The 27,071-nt window shown below is 33.4% G+C and overlaps 1 protein-coding gene across 5 annotated transcripts; it reads right to left on the reverse strand.

The window, feature by feature from the left end:
- Positions 1–1,233: 1,233 nt before the first annotated feature.
- Positions 1,234–8,233, reverse strand: LOC133202630 (uncharacterized). Of its 5 annotated transcripts, XR_009723270.1 has the most exons (5): positions 8,044–8,233; positions 7,145–7,273; positions 5,321–5,430; positions 3,057–3,167; positions 1,234–1,428 (listed from the first exon to the last, which is right to left on the reverse strand). XR_009723270.1 is itself a non-coding variant. In XM_061338481.1 (4 exons), exons 2-4 carry the CDS (start codon positions 7,188–7,190, stop codon positions 1,325–1,327), a joined length of 261 nt encoding a protein of 86 aa, XP_061194465.1. In that variant the 5' UTR covers positions 7,191–7,208; positions 8,088–8,233; the 3' UTR covers positions 1,234–1,324. The 5 variants fall into 5 exon arrangements, 4 of the variants coding, with proteins under 4 accessions (XP_061194465.1, XP_061194464.1, XP_061194462.1 ...); XM_061338481.1 differs by lacking the exon at positions 5,321–5,430 and having other exon boundaries at positions 7,145–7,208; positions 8,088–8,233; XM_061338480.1 differs by lacking the exon at positions 5,321–5,430 and having other exon boundaries at positions 8,088–8,233.
- Positions 8,234–27,071: the final 18,838 nt, after the last annotated feature.

Raw genomic sequence — 27,071 nt, forward strand, 5'->3', positions numbered from 1 at the left:
AAGTTTGGGGGCTTACACAAGATAAGGGTATTTATAGAAACCGAGGACCTTATACACAATGGTAAAACTCTGGGGACTTACACAAGATAATGGTATTTTTAGAAACTAAGGACCTGATACATATGGTAAAAGTTTGTAGACATAAACATTATAAAAAAGCAAGGTTAACTTAGGGTTTTTATGGCCCTTTGAATTGTGAGAAATCAAAACTACTCAGTTTTGGTATCATGTGCATTTACTTATCTTTTGGGCCTTTGGTGACTGTATCTATTAAAAATGATGTAAAGAGCTGGGTTCACTTTATCCATAAAATGGCCCTTCATACATACCAATTAACTGACAAAGTCCCAGGGTCCTATTTCAAACATCAATATAAAGGAAAGATTTTCCCCATATCCTGAAAATTCCTTCAACAACGGACAAAAGTTATAGCATTTTTCAAAAATATTTCATATAGAGTGCAATCTCTAATCCATGCAGAGGATATTAAATATATAAGGATCTGTTTCTGAAAAACATGTTTTTATATTTTGGGTTGAGGAGTAAGCTTGTATTTAGTTTTCTTTCAAATAAGCCTGTTTTCTGCAAAAGTTCAAGAACTTTGCAATTTTACAAAGCTTGTTTAATTTCCAATCTCAGGACTCTTTAAGAAACTTTGTTAAAGGAATGAAAGGCACTCTCAGCTTTATTTGGATGTTAGAAATGGGACAGAGGGTGATGGACAATTAACTGATATAAGGACAGGGCTATCTTATGCATAAAGTGAACCCAACTCTTTATATTCAATTCAACTCACTTAAAAATACATTTCACTGTAGATTTCATAAACAATACCATAGCGGATAAATAAAAAAAGAATTTCTGCATATAACTTTATTTGGAGACTTGATCAAACTTAATTGGGACATGCACATTTTTTTTCACTTTCAGAAAGGTCATGCGATACTTGAAAACATGTTCATGAAAAAAAAGGAAAAAATTTCCTTCTGCACAGAATATTAAATACATGTACTTCAAAATCATTTGCTACACACATCATGCAGTTTCTTCTGCACTCTTCAGTCATGCAAGTATCATGGTCCATGCAGGTTTCATAATGATAAAACTGCTGCAAACAATTTAACCCCCAATACTGCTAATTGTGGCTCCAAAACACAGTGTTTATCATTTTTCTCAAAAATATATCAATTGAAATTAGTGTGTAAATCAAGATTTTCTCTGTTTTTTTTTTTTTTTTAAACTAGATAATATACTTGGTCTTTAACACTTATCTAAGTTCTTATTACATTTTTGTAATCTTTTCTGAAATGTTTTTTGATTAAAATCATTTCACATGATGTCCATGGGATTTTTTGTATCTTCTGTCACTTGCATGCAGAATCTTCCATTTCTGTTGTGGATCTGTGATCAGAAAGTGGCTTCCTTTTCCTTAAAATCAAATTTTCAGAATATAATTTTTCTTCTGTTTATACTTTTGTCTGTACAAAAATAAAGCAAATAGCTCTGAAAGTGGCTTATCATGACTGGCTAAGTATTTTGTGAAAAGTGAAGAACTTTTCGGCATCTGAAATACAATTTGGTAGGAGAATGATTGTTCACTAATATATATGTATTAAATAGGTACATTCATTATTTGAATGATCTGTGAACTTGCGTGCTTGGCTACTTAAATTTACATTCAGTTTTAGATCAATATTTTGTTCTATTTGGAATTTAATCTCACTCTTCCATCTCCATTCAGAAGACATCTGTGTGAAATGCGATGACTCTAATATTGGTAAAGTTCCACCAACGCAAATAACTTATTTCAGAATATACCTTGGTCTACCCTTGAATATATAACCACTCTTTTTGTCACTTATACTGAAGCTCTTCTGTTCATACTCAATATCCAGTATTGAGAACTACACATTTTTCATGCATGTAGACCACGCAGCACTGTTAAGGCATACTGTGAAGAAATCAATGGAAAATAGGCATGTACAAATAGATAACTTTTTAATGCTGATTTATTTCTGTAAAGCTATTATATTCCCAGAGGACTTAAAAATTAATAAAAATAATATTGTAGGCCTATACCCCACTCTATATTGAATCTAGTTTGGTAACCTTATTTGGAAGTCACGTGATAACTACATATAATGTGTACAACATGTAGGTCATACACAAATTTCAATATCGCAAGGGAATATCCTAGTTCCATTATAAAATCTAAGTTATAAATTATTTCTATATACCTTGTACTTTCTGAAAAGTTCTGCTGCTTTAGAATTTGCATTTTATAAGGAAAAATTCATGTTAAGTAGCTCAAGTTGAAATATGTGTGACCTTTACAAAGTGTTTTATGCATTTATTAAATAATGCTCTTGATTTCGGGAAAGCAGCAGCACTTTTCAAGTTAAGGAAAATATCCTTTATTTACATTCGAAAAACGGTTAAGATCTATTAAGTGTATGCCCTTGCGAAAAAATGATTTAATAAGGCACCTCGATGTTAAACATAGGTCCGGAACCTTGTACATAAAAACACGGAAGAATTTATTAAATACATTTTCTGTATAATTATTGAATAATCGCACTAAACAAAGGTTTTACATTTGTATCACTTGCCTGTCTGAAATCTGTAAATAATATTCTGTTCAATAATAAAATACATTTTTCACTGTAAAAAAAATCTTCGTTCTGTCTCTCACAGCACATGAAATATGTCATTTTTACCAAAATGATGTCATGTCGACAAGTTCACTGCAATCAGTAATTTGTTAATAACCTGCTCTGTGGGATTTAACTAGCAACAAAAACTAATGCATTGGTAGTTTTCATGTTGTTTATTATGTTAAGGTAGTTTAAAATTGCAAATTATTTCATTTTCTGGTATTATGAGGAATAACTTTTTTTGTGTGATGTCATAGTAAACTTTTCCCATAAAAATTAGGCCCCACCCCCTTTATGCAGCCTTAACAATGCTACGCATTCAGGGCTTCTGCTTATAATATCAAGAAAAGGAAGTTATTGCTTAAAGATGGGTAATGCAGTAATGTAGTGTGTATACAGTACCTGGAGTTAAAGTGTGGAAATCATGATTGTCTTGACTGTCATCCATTTCCTCCTCACTCTGATTCTCATCACCAACACAAGAAACATCACCATCGATTTCCTTTACTGCCTCTGAAAAAAATGCAACTTAATTGTAACAAGCATTCTGAGAGTATTGCATTAGCAATACTAGTCCCCTACCGGCAAGTGTAATCTGGTTTCCGTTAAAATTTGAAAATGCCATAATTTCGTCAAAAATCAATGAAGTGGAACGAAATGCATACTTGATCTATAACTCATCAAGGTAAAGTCACATACCAAAAATCAGCTCAATATCTGCAAGCGTTTAGAAGAAAATTGTGGAAAACCCTTAGAAATTGAAGAGGTCGTAATTCCGTCAAAAATCAATGAAGCAGAACAAAATGCAAACTTGACCTGTAACTCATCAAGATACACTCAATACCAAAAATCAGCTCAATATCTGCAAGCGTTTAGGAAAAAAGTGCGGAAAACCAAGTGTGACTGACTGACAGACAGACAGACGGACAGACAGACTCAGAGGAAACCTATAGTCCCCTCCGGTTTCACTGGTAGGGGACTAAAAACACAAACATTTCAACCAGAACAAGCATTCTGAGAGTTTTGCCATTGCAATGCTAGTCCCCTACCAGCAAGTGTAATCTGGTTCCCATTTAAAATTGAAATGCCATAATTCCGTCAAAAAATCATAATGCAAACTTAATCTATAATTCATCAAGTTAGACTCACATACCAAAAAACATCTCAATATCTGCAAGCGTTTAGAAAAAAAGTGTGGTAAACCAAGTGGGACAGACTGATAGACATACATATGGACAGACAGAGATATGTACAGAGAGACACACAGACACGGTGAAACCTATTGTCACCTCTGGTTTCACAGGTGGGGGACTAATAATAATTCTAATAGTTTTTGCAAAGATTAAAAAATGCTGTGGACATAATTCTACATTAAATCACAGTTATCAAAAGCATAAAAGGTATACAATTCATATTAAAATTTGAACTGGTGGAATAAATACTTGTACAGTTAGTCAGAAAAACAAGCCTATATCAAAGTGCTAGGGACAGACAATTTTGCTTTGTTAAAAACTTAAGGTAAATCATTATTCATGTATACATTGAGTTGTACAGTGTAATATGTTTAAAAAAAAAAAAAAGAGAATAAAAATCACTTTGCTATTAGCTTGAATTCATTATAAGCTAAAGCGTGTTTTACTGTATATGTATAAGAAAATAATGATACCATATCACTTCTGCTGCCAGTCTAAACACTGTGTACTACCTTCTTTTGTTCATCATGACCTCATGTAGACAGAATATTATAACAGAACCCCCCAGCATAACTTGTAAATAAAATGTCATCTTAAAAAATTATCAACAGTGTGTCTTTGTTAAAGCTACAATTTATGTGTTTGTGAAACACTGATGCCCCCGTAGGGCGAGGGTTGAAGTTTCTCAAATACATGTCAAACTCTAAGGTCAAGGTGAAAAGGTCAAACTGTTGGTATCCAAAGGAAGGTGTTGTCACAAGGAATACACCTGTGAAATATGAAAGCCCTTGTGCTAACCGTTGAAAATTATAGCCGAGGTTAAAGTTTTCAAAAAGTGGGTCAAACTCTAAGGTCAAGGTCAAAAGGTCAAAAATATTTATGCCCATTAAAAGGTCTTACCACAATGAATATACAAGTGAAGGATGAAAGCCCTAGCACAACCGTTCAAATGTTATTGCAAAGGTTAAAATTTGGTAATTTTTTGTGTAAGTGGGTCAAATTCCAAGGTCAAGAGGTCAAATTAAGTGATACCCAAAGAAAGGTATTGTCACAAGTGACCTGTGAAATATGAATGTCATAGTTCCATCTACTAAAAAAGTTATGGGCAAGGTTAAATTTTTGCAGACAAACAAGATCAATAAGCAGGGCAAAAACTATATACCCCTAATACTGACTAAGGGGTTAATTAATTCTTAAAAAGAAGATTCTATGACAGAAGCAATACCTGATGCCACTTTATTCCTAACCAACATTTTTCACTCCTAGAACCTTGAGCAGAGCAGATGCTTGACTGGGACCTACATGTAGGATATCAGTGTTATAGGCACCTGGGAAACCAGCATGATAACACTTTCATCAATGAGACTTTCAGGCTTCTCAAGAGATGTGATCGTGAACCAACCAAATTCATTTCCTAGTGAATTTTTAACACTAGCTGTTATTTATTTCTTAAATTCCTAAAAAATTTTTTACCTGTAACACACTAATGATGAGGCTTTCTGACATTCTCCTAGCCATGGAACCTGGTACATTTCCATCATTAGGTCTTGCATTAACTCATTCTCTAGCATTATTTGCTGAATCTGTTGATAAACAAACAATATTTACTGTTAACTTTTAACTTAAAAAATATGACACATAACAGGTGAATCTTGATGATTTCTACACAACCATTCTTAATGTAAATATTGAACAAACAAGAGGCCCATGGGCCATAATGCTCACCTGATTAACTATGGCCCTTCTGTTCTCCGTCAGCAGATTCTTTCTTCTATTTATTCTTGTGTAAAACTGATCACATATTATAGCCCCACCCTACCACAGGGGGTCATGATTTGAATACATGTAACCTTCAATCTACTCTACCTGAGAATGCTTCCATATAAATATGACTTCATATAAATTTTCCTCTTCTTAAGAAGAAGATTTTTAAAGACATTTTCCATATGTATTCCATTATAAAACTTTTACTGCCTATTGTGGTCCCACCTTAACCACCCCCCTCTCCCAAGGCATGATTTTAGCAAATTTGTGTCTACAATACCTTTAAAGTTTCTAAAAAAATATGAAATTATGGCTTTGTTGTTCTTGAGAAGAAGATTTAAAAAAAATATTTTCTATATATTCCAATGCATTACCCTGATCCCCTGTTGTGGCCCCATGCTAGTCCCGGAGGTTATGATTTAAACAAATATGAATCTTCACTACCTGAGGATGCCTCTGTATAAAAAACGACTAATAATGGCTTTGCTGTTTTTAGGAGGAAGATTTTTGAGGATAATTCTACATATTCCTATGTAATTCTCTGATCCCTTCTTATGATCCCATCCTACCCCTGGGAGTCATGATTTGAACAAACTTTTAATAGAAGCTTTCACATAAATTTCATCGTTTCTGGTCAAGTGGTTATTGAGCAGAAAATTTTTAAAATTCAAATTTTCATGAGTTCCTTATTATCTCCCCTTAAGAGGGGGCATGGCACTTCCTCTAAACAATCTTAAATTCCTTTCACCCAAGAATGCTTTGAGGTAAGTTTGGTTGAAATTGGCCCAGTGGTTCTGAAGAAGAAGTTGAAAATGTAAAAATTAAGTTTACAGACAACATGACAGAAAGCTGCTGATCTGTAACTTGCTGGTTTGAAAAAATTGGGATAGACAACCAGAGAGCTACAGTGCCACCCATAGAAAAAAAGTGTATATTTATTGCACACAAAAAGTTGCGCTCGGTTCTGAATTAATTTCTCTAAATTTTTACCTCAACTGCACAAAACCTGGATTTCAAAATTTTCCTTAGACCTCTATCAGCTACTCTTGTAGTTGACATCTGCAAGAAGTGCGTTGGACCGAATTACCTTGCCACCCAAGATGGCAGAATAAATAGACAAAATTTTCAATGGTTTCAATTTCAGGCCCAGGAGGGCTATTGATATGATTAACAATGGTTGTAAAGAATGTTTTGTTGTGGAAAAAGTGCAAAAATATGTTAGAAACACAGGGTTAATAGTATTTTTAGATTGCAGTTGATAACAGAGAAATAAATCGAGATTCTGCTTACTTTTTTTTTGGTGCAGTAAATATACACATTTTTTAATGGGTGGCACTGTAGCTCTCCAGTCTGACAATATACTTTTTTTTTTGGAGAGATACAGTTCTGCAGCAACATGACAGACAGATGGACAGGTTAACGGACAGCTAGATAGGCAGACATCGGACACTTTTTGATCAGAAAAGCTCACTTGAGTCTTCTGCTTGAGTGAGATAAAATCTCTTTTGGAAGATTGAATTATTTTATTATTACCTGGAAGGCTGTAAACAAATTTCCTTGCATCTTTTTTACTCATCATGGTTTGACAGCTTTGTAACTGTATTAAAAGATAATTCTCTAATTAAAAGCTGTTCTTTATTTCTTCAAGGGATCTCTGTATACCTAAATTGGAAAAGAAAAACTTCATAAAAGTCATAATTAAGCTTTGGCAATCAAGTATGAAAAGAAGAGGATGAAAATGATATTTTTACCCCGGAAGGTTTGACTACAACTTCTGAAGGTACTTTGGCAACACTATGCACTTGAATTCTTATGTTGCATCGTTAACCACCGAATTGTATAATATAGAGTATATCAATTGACATGTCTAATCTCTACGGTTCAGAGGAGGAAATACAGAAATCTTTTTAAAGTGTAGGCTATTAAAATTAGCATAAATTACTTTTCATTTTTTAATTTCTTTTCGTTTCTTTGAAAACAATATGCTTTAAAAGCTTATAACTACTACACCAAAAGAACGTTCACGGTAGCTCAGTTGGTAGAGCGCTCACTCTGTGATCAGGAGGTTGTGAGTTCGAATCTCAGCCGCGACTGACCTAAGTCGATAAAAAATGGGTAGCAACTGTTTCTTCGACATGCACTCGGCACTTTGAAGTGAAAGTTGCGGGTTCTTCGGATGAGACCTTAAAAACCGAGGCCCCGTGTCACGGCAGGCGTTGGCACGATAAAGATCCCTCACTGTTCAATGGCCCCGAGTGCCGAGTAAAGGTCAAAATTGAAGCCCTTCACCGGTATATGGTGACATCTCTATATGAGTGAAAAATTCTCGAACGGGACGTAGAACAACATACATACATACTACACCAAAAAAAGCAATACAGGACATTAAATGTTGAATGATACAACAAATTCAGTTTGAAATATTTCATTACCTTAAAAATAAGCAAATATTTATGGTTGAGTTTAAATGTAGCACCTAATAATCCAGCTTTGATAATGCATGTAACTGTACTGTCTCCATGTTCAGGGGGGATTCCATGCATCTTCTGTTTGCCTCAAACATTCTAACAAAAAAATTTCATAAATTTAATTCTGAATTTATTTATTCATAGATTTGCTAACATTTTTGACCAATCAAAGTGCATGTTTTTAAAACATGTCGTTTTAAATGTTAACATGCTAGATGCAGAGACACTAAGCTAATTTCTTAGTAAATAGTTGAGTATCTGTTGTTTAATATTTTTTTTCCACTTTTAAACATTTGTTAAGCTGATCAATTACAATTATAATGTGTTAAGTTACACTATGCATTATATCATGAGTGTTTATATTTGCTGGAGACAAGAACTAAAGTGTCAAAAATGTAGTAAATTCCAGATCTTTTGATAAAACGGCTCTTGATTTTGAATAGCTTTCGGTCTCATTTAACTAATACCTGACCAGGTCTGTATAGTAATGAGTAGACCTCATCAAAAGTCAATAATTGTACATGAATTCAATAATATTTATCTGGAAGATAACATGCAGGTGAATACTGTAAATGTATTCTATTTAGCGTGTACATGTACGATATTTGAGGGAAATTAACTTTTGAGCAAGTTAGCTTAGATTTGATTTAGCACATTTCTTAATGTTCTTAATCATGAATAATTATGTGCTGCAAGACATTTAGCATTGTACTTGAATTAACAGAAGATTCTTTCAGCCAAAGGCACTAAAAAAAATACACATCCAAATGTAATACGTCTACAGTATAACATTTTTTGATTTCTAAAATGTTGGCTATCAGACAATCAAAAACCTGAGAATTATTCAATCATAAAATGTTAATCATGCGACCGTTAGGGCAAGCGCAGATACTTTTTCAGTGTACTGTTTATCATTGTATTTAGGCCTGTCTCTATAAACCGCACGTGACATTTGGTGCGTGTAGACTCTGACGGCACATGATGTGGTATGTAAGTTTCGTTACCATTAAACTGAAGAAAGAACAGTGCTTATTTTAATGAAGAATGTTTATTGGCTATTTATCTGCAATATATCCAATAAATAAAGGTGAGTTTATTATTTGTTGAACTTTTTTTGTTATTCTTGTGAGAAGGTAATTTAACAAGCAATGCATTGTGGGTCCAGAAGTTACTGTGGAAAAAAAATTTGTTTGGATCAATGTGCAATGTCCAAATTTTCTCTTCACCCACGCGTTGTATTAAGAGCTCCCAGTGATGAGCGGGGCTTTGCGCTACTCCCTGTACTCGCAATGATTATTGTTATCATAACTGTTTACTTACAATTTACATCGAAAAGGGTCTCAGTTTGTAGGATTTAAAGGGAACAAACAAAAATATTCTTTAACAAATCCTCAATGATTATTGCACACAACTTGATGAAAAAGTCAATACTTGATTTTGCATATACTTAACTTAGCAGAACTCTTTTGCGGTGAAGGTAGGAAACGACTGTTGGATTGGGGCAAATGTGCTATTGAATACAATGCAAGATCGATCATTGTGGAATTTATAAGAAAGAAATCCTGGTGAAATATCTTGCTAAACATATGCTGAACCAGCCTAATAAATCTGAGAGAGGAGCTAATCCTCAAATTTTTACATTTTTAGCGATACTTTTCACTAAGTGGACTCTTCTCATGAAATTCTCATTGAAAATTGTTACTTTTTACAGTTCATAAAATACTTTAAACTTTCCTTATTTGACAAAATAGCTACTATTTCGAGTTCAATCCTTGGCAATACATTGTACTTTTTGCATACTCATCACTGCTTATTGTTCAAATCATTTGATTGTCACTGCTGTAAACAATGTTATGCCCCAGAAATCTTGCAAGATTTAGAGCTTCCTCGACTCCCCCACAAAAGAGCAGTAGTAAGTAAGATAACTGCAAGGTACTCGTGATTCTATGTATTGTTCTGTTACATGTAGTTCAATATTCGATATTGGTATAACGACCTTACAAATTTATTACCAGCCTTACAGAAAACAGAAAACTGTTATAATTAATGTACAATGTGGAAACCTAATTTCCCCAACCAAAATATTGCCTAACTTAACCCAAATATTAATCTATTGTGATGGTTTGAAGTGTATTTATTATGTGTGTATATATTTATTTATCTGTACGTGACATATTTCATTCATATTTCCCCTATTTGTCTTAACTTGTTATATGGAGTTACAGGTATTCCCCTTTGTTTATAACCCGTCCGGATTAGGCACGCCCAGGTCTATAGTACCCGGCCGGGATTTATCATATTATACATGCATTTGTGTATAATCAGCAGCAGTCGATATTATTATTGATTATCGATTAGACATATTTCGAGGATCGAGGCTAAATTTCTATCTACAATAATGGTAATTATCACACTCTTGGATCGTAGGTGATATTGTTTCATATGTTTTACGTTTGATTTACATGATTGTTATTTTAACAGAATATAGAATCTAATTCTTCAGTCTTTAAACACTGAAATTCTTGTTTTCTTTCATCCTTCCGAACTCGGATTATGTATGGGACTGACCCCTAGACAGTCATGTTACATTATAAAAGCAATATAAACAGACAAACGAGAAAATGATTCCAGTATATGAAGAGTGTAGCTAGCAAAGTCAGCTGTCTCCCTCCCTGATGATCTGATAGCTAGCTGTATAGCTTTATATGGAAATGAGAACAAAAGGAACTGTCAAAGAACTTACTAGACAAAAGTGGGCGTTTCCACATATAAGATAAATAATTTACATCGGGATCGAAATGAAAAGATTTAAGAAAACGTAAATAAACTACATCTGCCACAATACATGTCAAATGTCTGATTGAAAAGATTAGGATACAAAAATTAAATACATTGCACCCGGCCTGCTTTAAAAAGAATCATATCATATGATATGCAATTATAATGAACTTTGCAGAACTTAATTTAAAAATTGTTCGTATATAAACAAACACACCAAACATGCTAAACAGCTGAAATAAGAAACCTAGGCAATTCGGAAAGTCTTATCTGTCGTAATAACAGATATAAAACATTCGACAAGAAATTGCGCAGATGTAGTGTGTCTTTAGAAAGACTTCAAGTCTGCAGAACATAATTACAAATTCATTTCAAGGAATCAAACAAGGATGCGATTTTTTCTTGCCCAAAATTATGCCTTACCTGAGTAAGCTGTTTACATCGGATGTGTATAATGCCCTTATAGTACAATGTCCTGACTGATTGTAATAAATAGTTTTTAGGTGCACAAACAATATCATTTTTATTGGAAATAATAATAAAATTATTATTCTCTATAAGAATCATGGCGATATGCAAAATAAAATATATAAAATTTTTATTGGACATAATAAAAATGACAGGAGTACATGTATAATGTCCTGATTTGGGGTATAATGACCTGATTTGATATGTCCTTCATAACAATTTAAATTGGTATTTATATTTATATTCTGTTTTTTTTCATAAGATTTTTTAAGATTGAAATTAATGTGTTCACATAAAAATTGGGATAAATATAAATTTATTCTTGGGAATTTCATTTTTCATCTTTTTGTACTGGATGTCAGTTGAGATATATAAGGCTCACAATTTGGAGAAAATGACAAATAAGGCTGGTTTGACAGTGAAAATGTGATAAATGTTTACTTTATCATTAATAAATTTTGTACAAGATGTTTTCATCCATATTATCTTTTTGAATAAAAATTTTTATTCCTAACACATGACCTTAGAGAGACCATGCAATGTGATTTTTTAAGGAATGCTGTAAAATGATAATAATTAAGAAAAAATGTGGAAAACATAATTGTCACTTAATGAATTGAACTGTCATATCAGTAATGTGGTAGCTTTTTTAATCAATGGATGCTTCACCCTGAGTTTCTTTTATATATATAAACAATTATGAAAACAATAACTTAATATTCAATTATTTTGCTCTTTAACACTAGATAATAAGTGCATTTTGAGTAACATTGAGGTAGGTCATTATTGTATTAAGTAAAACCCTTTTGCTATATGTCTAATGCCCTGTTAACACAGAGAGTTTAATTCGCAGTAAATTAATGCGAAGTGAAATAATGTGAATTAAAATAATGCGAATAAGAATGCATTCGGATAACAGCAAAAGCGAAGTAAGCTGATGCGAATTAAAATTTTGTTTCTAGGCTATGATAGCTTTTCAGTAAGGCTATTATGACATCATTTGTAAATCATGTCATGTATGCAGAGCAGATCATTTGACATAACATATATAATCATAGTGACTGTATACATTTTAGTGATTTACATTACTTTCCTTTTTTTTCAACCAAAAATAGCACAGATACATAAATCTAACCACCGACATGTGGCCTTTCAATTGACTTAATTCTGGCCTACGCATGCGTCAAAATTTAATTTGAATTAGCTTTGCTTAGGGTTCACATGGAGCTAATGCAATGTAATTTAATGCGCAGTAAATTAATTCGAATTAAACTAATTCACACTAAATTCTCCATGTGAATGCGCTTCAAATTTAATTCGCAGTAACTTGTGTTTAATTCAAATCAAACTCTCCTTGTGAACAGGGCATCATTATATGCCCTGTTCACATGGAGAGTTTAATTCAAATTAAACGCAAGTTAATTTACTGCACATTAAATTACTTCGCATTAGCTCTGCGTGAACGCTTCAAGCTAATCTAATTCGAATTAAATTTTGATGCATGTGTTTGTATGTTGTTTAACGTTCCTCTGGAGAATTTTTCACTCATATGGAGACACCGCATGGTGCAGTGGTTAGAGCGTCTGCTCTAGAGTCGCGAAGTAAGGAGTTGATCCTTACGTTGTGGGTTTGAATCCCACTGTGGGACGTGGAGACCGGTCCTTCGGATGAGACTGTATAGACCGAGGTCCCATGTCGCAGTAGGTGCTGGCATGAAAAAGATCCCTCACTGCTCAATGGCCGTAAGTGCCGAGTATAGGACAAAATTTCCAGCTCCCCACTGGCAAGTGGCGGCGTCTCCTTATGAGTGAAAAATTCTTGAGAGGGATGTTAAACAACATACAAACAAACAAACATATGGAGACACCACCACTTGCTGGTGGAGAGCTGTGAATTTTGTAATATACTCGGTACTTACGGTACTTACTACTGTGTCACGGGACCTCGGTTTATAAGGTCTCATCCGAAGGACCGGTCTCCATGTCCCACAGTTGGATTCGAACCCACGACGTAAGGATCAACTCCTTATTCCATGACTCTAGAGCAGAAGCCACGTGGGCGACTTGATGCATCACAGTGTAATGGCAAATGTAGGGTAAATGCACATGTGGGTGGTCAGCTATTATAGATACTTGTGCTATTTTTTAGTGAAAAACAAAGGAAAATTATGTGAATGAAATGTGTACAGGTATTAGCCTATTACATTCTGTCAAATGGATCTTCTTTGCATAAGGTGACGTGATTTGAAAATAATGTCATAATAGTCTGACTGAATAGCCTTACTTGTAGAAATTAAATTTTAATTTGCATAAGTTTAGTTCACATTAGCTGTCATTTGAATGCAATTTAATTTGCATTAGTTTAATTGTATTAGTTTAATTCGCATTATTTTGCTGCAAATAAAACTTTCCATGTGAACAGGGCATTAGAGCAGATCAGAATATACATGTATTCAAGCTGGCTCCACGAATATCCTCCTTAAGGCTTTAAGCTAAATTTAATGAGTTATGAAACCATTAATATTCAATTGAAAACAAATGAAATGATGTCTATATATTATAGGCATAAGTTAAATTTATAATCATATTATATTCTAAGCATAACACGAAATAAGAGGAAGTAATAGATTGCAGCTCTCAAGAAGAAGGGGGGGGTGTTTACAATCAGATCTCACTTTTGGCTAAAAAATAAAAAAACAAACAAAAAACAAAAACAAAAAAAACCCAAAAAAAATTAGGTTGCTGAGCTAAAGAAGAAGGGGGGTGGGGGTGGGGGGTGATGGTTACAATCCGATCTCACGTTTGGCTAAAAAATTAAGTAAGAGGTTACAGATTTCAAGAAGAAAGGGGGGGGGGTTACAATCTGATCTCACTATTGGCTAAAAAAGCATATATGTGAACTACGTTTTCAAAATCTTCAATTAACACGGACCAAATTTAGCTAAGTTGAGTCTTACAAAAATAAGTGAAGTTCATTTCATGTTGAAATGACACACACAACACATTCGATTATACCTTTCATTTGATGAATTTTAAATCATTGTGAAATGAATAGCATACATTGTGTACTATTCCAAGAAAGAAAATTATCACATAAATACGAACTGTCTTTTCATTTCAACAGAGTACCCGATATGCAGCAATCGTCACTGACCCCCCCCCCCTTACACCTTGATGTAAGTTTCTATACACCATATTTCATCGAACAAGTAATAAAACATACCGTTTTCCAGCGTTTCTTTAACATAGAATCCATCCTCATCAAAAGAATCTAGGTTTCTTTGCCCAGGCTTTCCTCTGCGTCTTTTTTTCGACATGTTTATTATATCCCGCTTCAAAACAATTGGACTTCCGCTCTCTTTACACACGCGCATGCGCATTCTAGATGTGTGTAACGTCAGAGGTGTGTAAGTGAAGATGGCAACTTCAATCCGCACGATATCTGTGTAATCATGTGTTTGATGAAACCCCGAAACTGGGACACGTTATTTTTTTTACTTTTTTAGGATTAAGACATGTCAATTTTTCGTTTTAAACGATAAAAAAGTTTGGGGACTTGATTCAAGTCCCCAATGTTTTTTATGTCCCCAATTTACGACTTGCGTATCTGTCGAAGGTCCCCAATATGGCCTTCCCACACAAGCACCCTCACCCACACACACACATATACATATATATATATATATATATATATATATATATATATATATATATATATATATATATATATATATATATATATATATATATATATACATAAAATAAGGAAAAAAGTGTATTCTGATTTATAATTTAAATCAAGAATTTCGGTATCTATGTACCAAAGGCACCTGACGTAACTTATTTTTCTTCTAATAAAAAAATATACCCCTACCTAATAATACACTGTGCATTATTATTAGGTAGGGGTACATTTTTTTTTTTAAAAAAATAAGTAACGTCAGGTGCCTGTACTATGTAGATGTTTATCATAGACGTGTACACCGATGCTTGACTGTACATTTTGTCGTAAATCAGATGGAAAATAAGGCTCATCTCGGCACACATTGTCGCCGGCGACAGCATGCACCGATGGACAACAATTTGTGCAGTGAGGGTAGGTACATATTGTCGCTGACGACAATATTTACAGTGCGACAATATGTACCGTCACATGGCCACTGTGGTTGCAATTTGGTATTCAGTAAGAAAAGAAGCAAAAATTCTTTTTAGGCAATTACGTTAAGCAGAATTACAACACCCAAGTTCACAGACAACTAAAACCAAAAGGAAAGACTTTCTTTTATCAGTATCAAACTGTGCAGTCTTTTCTCCTATATAAAGTAAACTACTTAGTATAAAGATGCATTAAAAAAGTTAATTTCAACAGCTAAGGAATATTTTTTAAGTTTAGTGTGAATTATTGGTATGTAAATCACAATGACTTGTCACGAAGGCATATTTCATGAAGCGCGCTAGCTTCATGAAAAATATGCCTCTGTGCAAGCCTGTGTGATTTACATACCAATAATTCACATTAAACTTAAAAACATTCCTTATATCTACATTTTACATGTTTAAAACCACTAACAATATACTCAATGTTTGAATTTCTCAGCTGTCCTATATCTTTATACACAGCGTCATTAACAGGAAGAAATGTGCAGAGTCTTGTGTCAATGACAAGAAATAAAAAAAATAGTTTAAGGGAAAGAATGCTTGATTTTGAACTATTGTAAAGATCATGCATAGGACATAAGTAAAAACAACAATATTATTGTTTATTACATTAAGATAATCCATTCATACTTGGTTAATGGTATATATAACTGACAGGTAAGCTATCTTGACCTTACTTGAATTAAGCGAAATATTGCAAACTACTTGGTTAGAAAACTCAAATAAGGTATGAATTTGATTCAAGTAACGAACCAAAGATTACCTTTAGTGGTTGTGATAAAAAGATGGAAGAGAGGTACAAGACAAAGGGTACATATAATAATGGAGAATATAGGAAATGGGGATGGATGAATGGCTAGGTGGTTGAGATTTGAGCAGACAGGAAACAGACTGGAATATACATGTACTTGTATTTGGATAAAAAATATCCTATTAAGTATCAAGTTCTTAGATGCTGTGAATTGTAAAATTAAATATACTGTAGGAAGAGGAAGTCATTATCCACTGGCAAAAGTAATTCTTGTGACCTGCATAGGAAATTCAGCATTGTGAAATTATCCAACACCAAACGAGTTTATATAAATCACTAGCAAAGTTTCAATCGTGTATTTAATTAAGCCAACAAAACGGTATATTTAAATTCAAAAGTCTCTGCAATTCCTCCTTTAATAACATGTCTGTCAGGGGTAGTAGTGAGTGCCCATTGATTAAGATCAATTCTTCTTTCTTGAATCTGAAGAGAAGAATGAAGTTTTTTTGCCCTAAAAACAACTTTTGATCTGTCTTCCATTTTATATGACAAAATGCAGGGTGAATGTGGAATTCTTTATATCTCATATCAATAGCAGTTTAATAGCCAACACCCAATGACTTTATAAACTATGTACACACAATAATATAATTTTTCTTTGTCTTTCTTTGATATTGTAAAAGTGATGTATGTACTTGTGCGAATGCAAAAATTGTGACGAAAGACTGGTTTATCCAAGATGCCGGCAAATTATAAATAAAATTCTAATGATAACTTTGCAAGACTTTTTGAAGTTCAAACCCCTTGCTTATAAAGATAATAAACTGAAATTTTAACACGGAAGAAAGTTATGCAAATACAAGCTTAATTATTAAGTTATAAGATACAGAAAACTGTTGAAGTTAAAAAAGCCCTCAGTAGAATTTTAAAATTTCAATAATCTCTCCCAAAATTTAGAAAACTGGATAAATAGATTCATAAGGAAGAGAATTTTAGGGCATTTTTGCCTGCTATACAATCCATTTTCCTCTAGGAAATAAATATTGTCAAAAGTAAAAATTGTCCCCATCAATGCAACGTTGATGGTGGCATTCAAATGAAGCCTTTTAGAATATTTAAGCTTCATCTGTATTGAATGTTGTGTAAATTCTTAAAATTAACTCCATAGACAATGACAAGGTAAGTAAAAGCAGGTCAAGCATCTAGACTCAAGAAAGATCTGCATGGACCTCGTGCAATGTGTTGATGCAATACATCACTATATGCAGCCGTTAAATACATTGACGGTATGACTTTTGAAATGGATGTACGTTCAATGACGTAAAGATTGTTGTGTTCTGTGGGTAGTTTTTGAAAGTTTCTTCCCGGGCCCTAAACAAATACATACATGGATATTGAATGTCAAAGATCCTCATCTTTAGCGACTAAAAAAAGAAATACAGGATTTTATGGAACGAAAGGCAGAGTGTATGCCGGATTTAGAACTCAAATAGCCTCTACATGTATTTACAAGTGCCAATCCTTATTATATGAAAAAGGTGAAGATAACGAACAGTGATAGATGTCAAAAATTCCTCCAAACCATACAAATCTCTGAACAGAGCATAAAACAGGGACCCCCGGAAATTCCAGAGGTGAGATCAGGTGCCTAGAAGGAATAAGCATCCCCTGTTGACCGGTCATATCCGCCGTGAGCCCTATGTTCTAGGTAGATGGAACATACCGTAAATGTATATAAAAACAAACAAAGAAAGGCCTAACAAATGTTAAAAAATATGTCTGTTAAAATACGACCGAATGATAGGTTATATCTGCCAGCAAGGTCATTGTAACGACCATAGAATTAATAAAATGCTGAGTTTAATCGAGATTGTTGTAATCCCTGTAACATCCAACTTTTCTGTCGGTAGCCTGCCTCGGTTTAAAAATTGTTTGTGCATGTACTCGGAGCATTCTCTTGAGTATCGAATAAGTTGGGAGACATAAACACCAAATACAGATGATTATAGAATTTTATATTACATTGTAAAAGGTAAAGATAACGAACAGTAATCGATCTCAAAATTCCACAAACAATACAAATATGTGAAGAGGGCATAAAACACGGTCCCTGGAAATTCCTGAGCCGAGATCAGGTGCCTATGAGGAGTAAGAATCTCCTGTTGACCGAACACACCAGCCGTGAGTACTATGTATTGATCAGGTAGACGGAACTATCCATAGTCAATTCAGTACAAAAACAAAGGCCTAACAATTGGTATGAAACAAGTTAGCCAAAATATGACCCAATGATAGGTTATTTTTGCTAACAAGGTCATTATAACGAACCATAAAATTTACGAAATGCTGACTTCAAACGAGGCTGTTGAAACCCTTGTAACATCAACTTATCAGTGAGTAGCCTGCCCGCTTAAAACATTGATCGTACCCAGGGCAAGCTCTTGAGTATCGAATAAGTTGGGAGACATAAATACCATAAGCACGTGATAGTGGAATATTACTACAACATAAATAAGGAAAGTGGACGATGGAAAAGTTGAAGTCATTTCCTTTGTTAGTTGGCCCTTATCGTCTATAGTCAGTAAAACATCCAAATATGAAACAGATGCAGCAGACTCCGTGGTGTCTTTTATTTCGAGTTCATTGGGATATATCGAGTCGACATATAAATGAAAGTAACTATATTGTTAATTGATAAATAAAAACGTCGTCGATATATCTGAATGAATATCGAGTCGAAGATCACATCAAGTATTTTCATCTTCTCATATAGAGCTTTTGAATAGATTTTTTAATACTAAATTCATAGGAATATAAATACAGGTTCGCTAATAAAGGAGCACAATTAGTGGCCCTCGGATTTCAGTTTGTTGGAAGACCTGTCTCCAAAGACTACATTGATATTGTCATTGAGAAATTCCAGCGTTCTTTTAAAATCAGCTTCAGAGTACTTGTGTGTAGAATCCGAGTGATTTTAACAAAATATTTTTGTTGATGACCAATCAAAAAACATGAAATTTTCCGAGTTCCATTTTGATTGAAGAAGCATAAAAAGCCTTAATTATTAAGTTATCGTGAGGAATGCTTGTTGACTGTGTTGAAAAGTGGTGAAAGATTTTGTGATTTTAAATGTTCTAAAAGTTCATTTGAGTTCTGGAGATTCATTACTGATTTACACCAATTCTGGAATATGCTGTAGCACAGTACACCTGAAGTTCCTTCTTTACAGCAGCTAATATTTTGTGAGAAGTAAAAATATATCTTTATCTCTAATTATTCATTAAAATAACAAATTCAATGTAGTAATGTTTATAGCTCGACTGTTCGTTGCTCAATTTAAGAATATTTTTCTGCAACATCAAAGCAGATACATGTAGGTATTTAGAATTCCTTGTGTGACAATAATGACTGTTTTATACATGAAGTCTAATAACCACCATCATGGTGATGTAAAGACCAATCAGGTAGAGATGGCCTCGTAATCAATAGTGATTTTTATCACCAGCTGAGACACATCTATTCATGGTTTGAAAGATATCTTCCTTGGTTACAACTTGGTAAATTTTATGAAAATGACATTAAGCTGGTTAAACTTACCTGTGAATTCGAACTACTAGTATAACCTTCATACCGACATAGGTAATATTTCTGCAAAAGATACTTTCGAAGGGTGTATGTACTACTGTGTTTATTGTAAGATCATTAATAATGTATACATTTTATCAACATTCGCGTTAAAACCCTGTGAATTCGAACTATTAGTATCATATAACCTTCATAATGACAAAGGAAATTTTTATTCTGCACATGCTCCTGCTGCAAAAGAAACTTTCGTAGATGTATGTATACTACTGTGTATGTTATAAGATCAGTATTGTCAAGCAATTAATCATGTACGCATACATTTAATCAACATACGCCCTGATCTCAGTGAATTATGACTTTAGGCGTGCATGTAACGATAAACCAATCAGGATGCTGTAATAATTGTTAATTAAAGATTTACTACTTACACGTGTATGCTAAGAGTCGATAAGTTATGTTCAGCTCAGAAAAAGAAAATTATATTTGAAATCACAGTGTGATCCTTTTTGTAAAGTGATATATGAATTGAAATGTACCACTATTTATCTTTTACCGATTTCCCTCTGGGTAAAGAGCGATTATGTTCAATAAACCTTCTTGATTTTCTAGCCGGCGTATTGAAAAATCATACTTTACAATTGGCAGTCAAAGTATTGGTCAGTGCACTCGGAGATAACTGGTTGATGAAAAAGGCAAGGTCCGTCAGTTTGACCCTTTACAGATTACTCATTCTATCAAGAGCTTCAAATCCACTTCGTTTTATAGTTAGCAGAATATGAATTCAGTTCCATTTTATGTACAAATGTCAATGATGATAGTATGCATATTCTTTACCCTTACATATGGACTTAGCAATTTTATAGAACAATCTTATTTTAGTAGTATTTTGAACGACACTTATAGAACACTTATAGAACACCGATATATAATACGTTCCTGCATTTCAGCAAGAGTCTATTCTGCTATATTAATGAACCAAGGTTGTAGAAAAAAAAATCAAAAGTAGGTATTAAAAACAAGATGTGTTTGTGAAACACTATGCCCCCGATGGTAACACAATTCTGGAGTGGGACGTACAGTGCAATAGTTATAGAAATTGTTTAAGTTTTTCAAATGTAGGTCAAAGGTCACAGTTGAGGTCACATGATCAAAAGTTTCTGTACCAATGGAAAGGTCTTGTCATAATGAACATTCATGTCAAATATTAAAGCCTTACCCTTGACAGCGCAATAGTTATGGGCTAGGTTAAAGTTGACTACAGACAGACAAGCAGACAGACAGGACAAAAACAATAACCCCCCGGGATCTTTCGATCCAGGGGCATAAAAATAAAATAAAGACACAAAGATAAAATAGAAATACACTTTTAATACCGCTCTATATATAAGGAGATGTAATGTGTAATTGAGTTCTTATCGCTTACTTTGTTTAAAAATGGCAAACAATTTTTCTCAATCACTAATTAGATTCATATTATTTATTAAGTATCCCTGCCTTGGGTATGAATCAAGAAAGAATCAAAAACAACAACTAACTAGCTACATGTACAAACTAGGTAAAACCTAAACTTCTTAAAATACTACTAAATTAATAGATGCACAGGCAACAAGGACAGGTCGGCTCTTATCGGGCCCCTAACCCTGGTACCTATGATCTTCCTGACAAATTGTCAGACCTCTGGCTTATGACTTGCCAAACTTTATCCCAAACAATTGAACAGCTTCGGCTCTATTCGGGCCACTGATCAACTGTATGGGTTCAAAAGTTTATATCATAGAAAATAATATTACCTACTCCCTTCTCCGCTGTAGCAGACACAGCCTCTCACTGTCTCTTATATTTATACACTGTACTAGTGAGAGAGTCTAATAGAAAGGGGTGTCAGGTTATTCCATTATGATTCTAATTAAGGTCACTAAAACGTTTGATAGAATAGACCAAAAACATCACAGAGACTTTTACAAAGTCATAATACAAAGGAATTGTATTAAAATTAATATCTTATAGGGAATCGAACACTCCTCTTAGCTTACGGTATTGCAATTGGTTTCAGAAACAAGCAATAACAACATTCTGCGTTACATTTGTATGGCTAGTTTTTTTGTTTTTTTTTTGTTTGTTTGTTTTTTTTTCTTTTGACTTTAGCAGAATAAATGTCTTGATTAACTAGTGCGAATTTTTAACTCGTATGAGACGTCAACATATACATAAAATATAGAACTTCAAACAAAGATAAAATAGAAATACACTCAAGAAAGGAACTTCTACAAAGTTTTTATAGCTTTAAGAGAATCGAACACTGCCCTTAGCTTACATGTTGATTTAAAAAACAAGCAACATCTGGAGTTCCCTCAAATCTATATTATTGTATTTGAAGACTCTAACAGATCAAATGGAGGCCTGATCCAGGAATCAGAAAACGTCATAATTCATTGATCTTAATGACGTAGCATGGATAGATGGCGTGAGTAGATACTGTGTAAATGATACCCCGTTTTTCCTGGACTTCCCATAATGCTCCGGGATGCTATGGGAAGGGAAGGCAAGTGATAATATCAGAGAGAATTTTAGGAACTGTGACTATTTTGTCCTCACGTAATGCAATACTACTCCTTTGTTCAATTGTCATGGGGACACTCAGAGGAACAAATATACACGCAAAGCTTTATTTGATCTTAAACATCAAGTTGAAATTAAACACCTACATGAAGGTTTGTCAATTCATGGAAATGATACTGTACAGATTAAGGAGAGATGGTGCAAACAGTTTTTTCTTCTCTAAAATCATGAAAATAACAACTAAATTTATGTTTATATAAGTAAAATTAATTTAGCCGCATAAAGTTTTATTGTTTCATTCAAAGTTTCTCAATAAAGTCCTATAGTGATAAAAAAAAATGTAAAGATTTATAAGCGTGATGGCAAAAGGGAAGAAATTTGAACACCACAGAAAAGTCTACAAATTCGTAACATTTTAGAAATATAATGTATGCATCATTATCAACCAAAATAAGTCCAAAAGTATATACAATATATATCTTTTTTTTTCTTTGGTAGCATGTGTCCTTATAAAAATACAATAATTATTTTATCCCCACATGGAAGAATTTCATGGCTTTTTCGCAATATTTCTTGTAATTGAAATCTAATTAGGAAATTTTTATTGTGTGAAATGTTAAAATAGACTCTTGAAAATGTTTCCAGAAGCTTTACTTAACAAAAATTTGATTGAACTGTAAAGTTAAATTTACCAGCTTTTCACCAAATGATGTGGATTGATAAAAAATTTAAAAGTTGTTAAACTAAACAGATATCACTTCATTAGTGAAAGAGACACCTTTATAATAATCAAACTTAAGATATTTGAATTTTTGGAGGGAATTTTGTGTGTATGTCATATATCCTTAAGAAAAGAAGTCTGATTTCGTTGGCACTTAAATGAACACATGACCCCATTTTCTATGTTTCTTAAAACAAGATGCCAACAGTTCTTGATGGTCATCTTAGTATGATGACTTTCTCAATATACCTTATGAATTCATTATCCCCACTTGGATACTGAAAGCGATTGACCCAGCGAAAATTAAGAATTTTATACTTTTATACTCTTGAAAATGTTTCCAGAAGCTTTACTTAACAAAAATTTGATTGAACTGTAAAGTTAAATTTACCAGCTTTTCACCAAATGATGTGGATTGATAAAAAATTTAAAAGTTGTTAAACTAAACAGATATCACTTCATTAGTGAAAGAGACACCTTTATAATAATCAAACTTAAGATATTTGAATTTTGGAGGGAATTTTGTGTGTATGTCATATATCCTTAAGAAAAGAAGTCTGATTTCGTTGGCACTTAAATGAACACATGACCCCATTTTCTATGTTTCTTAAAACAAGATGCCAACAGTTCTTGATGGTCATCTTAGTATGGTGACTTTCTCAATATACCTTATGAATTCATTATCCCCACTTGGATACTGAAAGCGATTGACCCAGCGAAAATTAAGAATTTTATACTTCCTTATCCACAACACATAGATTATGTCTGCTATAGATACAGAGGAGTAAAGAATTTTTTTTTTTAAAAAAAGATGCATTTTTAGACCACCTGTTTCACTCAGTGACCTAAATCGGTTATTGCCCGTCTATTTTCGTACATTGTGTGTTAATAGCTGAACAGTCTTTTTTCCTGAAAACTGTTGAGCCAATTTTCTACAAATTTGCTTTATAGCATCTGTAGGGGTAGAGGAAAAAGATCATGAATATCATGGGTTTTGTCCCTTTGGGGTGGGGCCAAAACCGTCTAAAGTAGTACAATCTTTAAGAATCTTCAATTTTTGTACACAAAAGACACACACACACAAATCGAACCTTTAATTTACCAAAATAGTCATAAAATTAACAAATTTTGTTCCATTTAATATGTGAATATCATATAACAATGAAATGAATTATGTCGTTTTAGAGAGGCTGAAAATGTTCAAAACTTTACAGACGACGCACTTCTACCGAGGAAGGACACGGCAGCGGACAGTAATTTATATCTAAAGGGGACGATTTACCTTTTACAGAACTTTTTTTAAAGTTTTGTCAAACATCTTTGCAAAAAATAAATAGCAGTTCACATACACTGTACTCATAGAAAAATGAAATCCCACATATCTCAATTAATTAACTGCATGTATGTGCTATTAATGAAAGCTATTTCATTTAGTCTTAGAATACAAATATTCCATGTAGAGAAAAAGGTATAAAACGTAGAAGCGTAATATGAGAGATAGATCTTTAACCTTTATGTGGGAGGACACGTAATTAATAGGGTGGCACATTAAAGCCAGAAGCAAAACCAGAGCAATTAGGGGATAAAAAACGTAGTGGCAATTTGTCAGTCATCTGTCAATTCCAAAACGGTCTAAAAATTCAATTATTTGGAGTAATTTGTCTAACTATAATTACACTGTGTTTGGTCGACGTAAGCAGAAGGTTAAAGTGCATAATTGATGTGACACCCACACTCTCTCTGGCGGTTTGTCTCATCTACAACCAAATTATTACTTTTTTAAAAACGGATGTATAAAACCGAAGCATAATAATGATGATGAATAGTTCATAAATATTTAATAAATGAGGAAAAATCATTGCAAGGTGTGGGTCAAAATTGGATTTTTTTTTTCTTTTTCTTGGTCATGATCAGCTGCTATTTTTAAACGACTTTTTGATGATGATTCAATTGATAATCGTAATATTCTCTTTGAATTGACGATGCGTTCACCTCTTTTCGTAAAAAACTAGTAGTGAGCAACAAAAATTGAACGTTATCAAACTTTCTTTTAAAGATTTTTTACGTCACCCGAGTAACTCAGATGACCTAATATTTTTTTTCGTCCGTCGTCAACCGTCGACGGGGTCTACTAACCCTCCATCAATTTTAGCTGACTAAACTAGTTTTAACCAATTTTGATACGTAGCATACATGGCAAAGTGGAACAAAAATTTTGAATTTCATGTTCTCTGTCTCCCTGGCCTTAGTGGAAGGACCAAAACCATTAAAATTAATGCAATATACAAAAAAAATCATCTTCATCTTTACTCCTGGACATCAAGTAGTTAAACTGTTGGCATGATTATTTTAAGTAATGAGCCCTATACAAAAAATTCATGAATTCTGTATCCAGGGTAGGGCTTAGTTTGTCATATATTGAAAATGCATCATATCTTATAAACTTCTTTTCACATGGACATCTAGCGGGCAAAATTTGTATGATTATAATGAGTACTCAACTTTATACCAAAATTATGAAATTGGTCCCCGAGTCCATCTTTCAGGTCATAGAGTGGGGCTCTGTTGGTCATATATTATACATATATCACATCTTTCGAAAACATACTCTACTCATATAAGCATTATGCAGATAATTATTTCCATGATTATAATAAGCAATCACCCCTTTCTAAAATTGTTTCATTCAAAGTCCCGTTGTATATTCTTTACGGCGGGGTTAAATTCAAGGCTCAGGGCCCATGGTACAGGCTCCCTGGTGATCTAATTTGGTCATACTTGTATACTGAAATACATAACATCTTTGAAAATCTTCTTTTCTAAAAGATATCGAGAGCGAAAACATTTTGCATAGTTAGAATGAGTAATAAATTTTTAACAAAATTTTGTGATTCATGGTTCCAAGAGTGGGCCATGTTGGTGGTATATTGGAAATACATAGAGGATATTCAATGTTTTGTAGCTGGATATGGAATTTTATTTCAAGAGTGGGACAGGATTTTTTGATATTTTCACGAGTGCCAAGCACGAGTAAAGTATAAAAAATTCCTGTCTAACGAGTGAAATAACTTCCATATCCAACTACAAAACATTGAATTTTCTGTTTATTACATTCTCTTTGATTTTCCCTTTGCTCCTGTCTTTTCTTAACAGTGTCATAGGCTGTGGCGTCATAGTTGAGCAGTTGAGACGTCATAGCTTAGCAGGCAGTTGTGAGATTGAAAGCATTGTAACATGGATTTTTGCAACATATTTGGGAGGAAATTGGCAGTTTTAGTCTCCATTAAGATAGTTTAGTTACTATCTCAATCTTATTATGGGCCAGAAATTACTTTTAGTAATATTTTAATTCGTTATTATCATTATTACAATTACTAATTATTACAGGCCTGAAATTACTTTAAAGTAATATTTTACTTACTTTGATATCCTTTTACACTGTAATAGAATACTCAGTATAACTTTGGTATCCTTTCACACTGTGAGAGAATATCACTTTTATTCAATAATTTCACATTTGAAAATGTAATGAATACCACCTTTCTTATTTTCTTAACTCATAAACATCTTTAGCTGAGAAACTATTTTATAATAACATCTACCAAATTTCAAAGCCCATAGTCCATAGTAAATGTCCAAGGGTGGGTATGTTGGTCATACATGTATATCCATACATGTATTGAAAATACTTCACATCATTGAAAATCTTTATTACTTATGGACATCTAAAATGCAAATTGACTGGATGATTTTAAAGAGCAGCTAGCCCTCTACAAGAAAATTGTTAAATTCCTGTCCCCCGGGTCAGGAATTCAGGCCTCAGGTTTGGGTTATATTTGCCATGTATTGAAATTTATAAAACAGTGACATATTTTGCTTTACTCCCAAACTTTTACAAATGAAAACTGCATAAATATAGAAAAAAATTATAGTCATCACCAAACTATAAAGGGTCCAGAATTCCATTTCCAGA

Source organism: Saccostrea echinata, unplaced genomic scaffold (genome assembly GCF_033153115.1).
Source record: "Saccostrea echinata isolate AGI-Se365-2 ecotype Australia unplaced genomic scaffold, CSIRO_AGI_Sech_v1 ptg000047l, whole genome shotgun sequence".
Lineage (NCBI taxonomy): Eukaryota > Metazoa > Mollusca > Bivalvia > Ostreida > Ostreidae > Saccostrea > Saccostrea echinata.

Excerpts from the sequence above, each read along its gene's own strand:
- LOC133202630 (XM_061338478.1), bottom strand. The coding sequence starts at position 8,154 with ATGCATGGAATCCCCCCTGAACATGGAGACAGTACAGTTACATGCATT. Across the intron at positions 7,209-8,043 it reads AATATTTGCTTATTTTTAAG|TTACAAAGCTGTCAAACCAT; the intron begins GTAATGAAATAT and ends CTTTTAATACAG. Across the intron at positions 3,168-7,144 it reads ATTTGTTTACAGCCTTCCAG|AGGCAGTAAAGGAAATCGAT; the intron begins GTAATAATAAAA and ends CATTTTTTTCAG.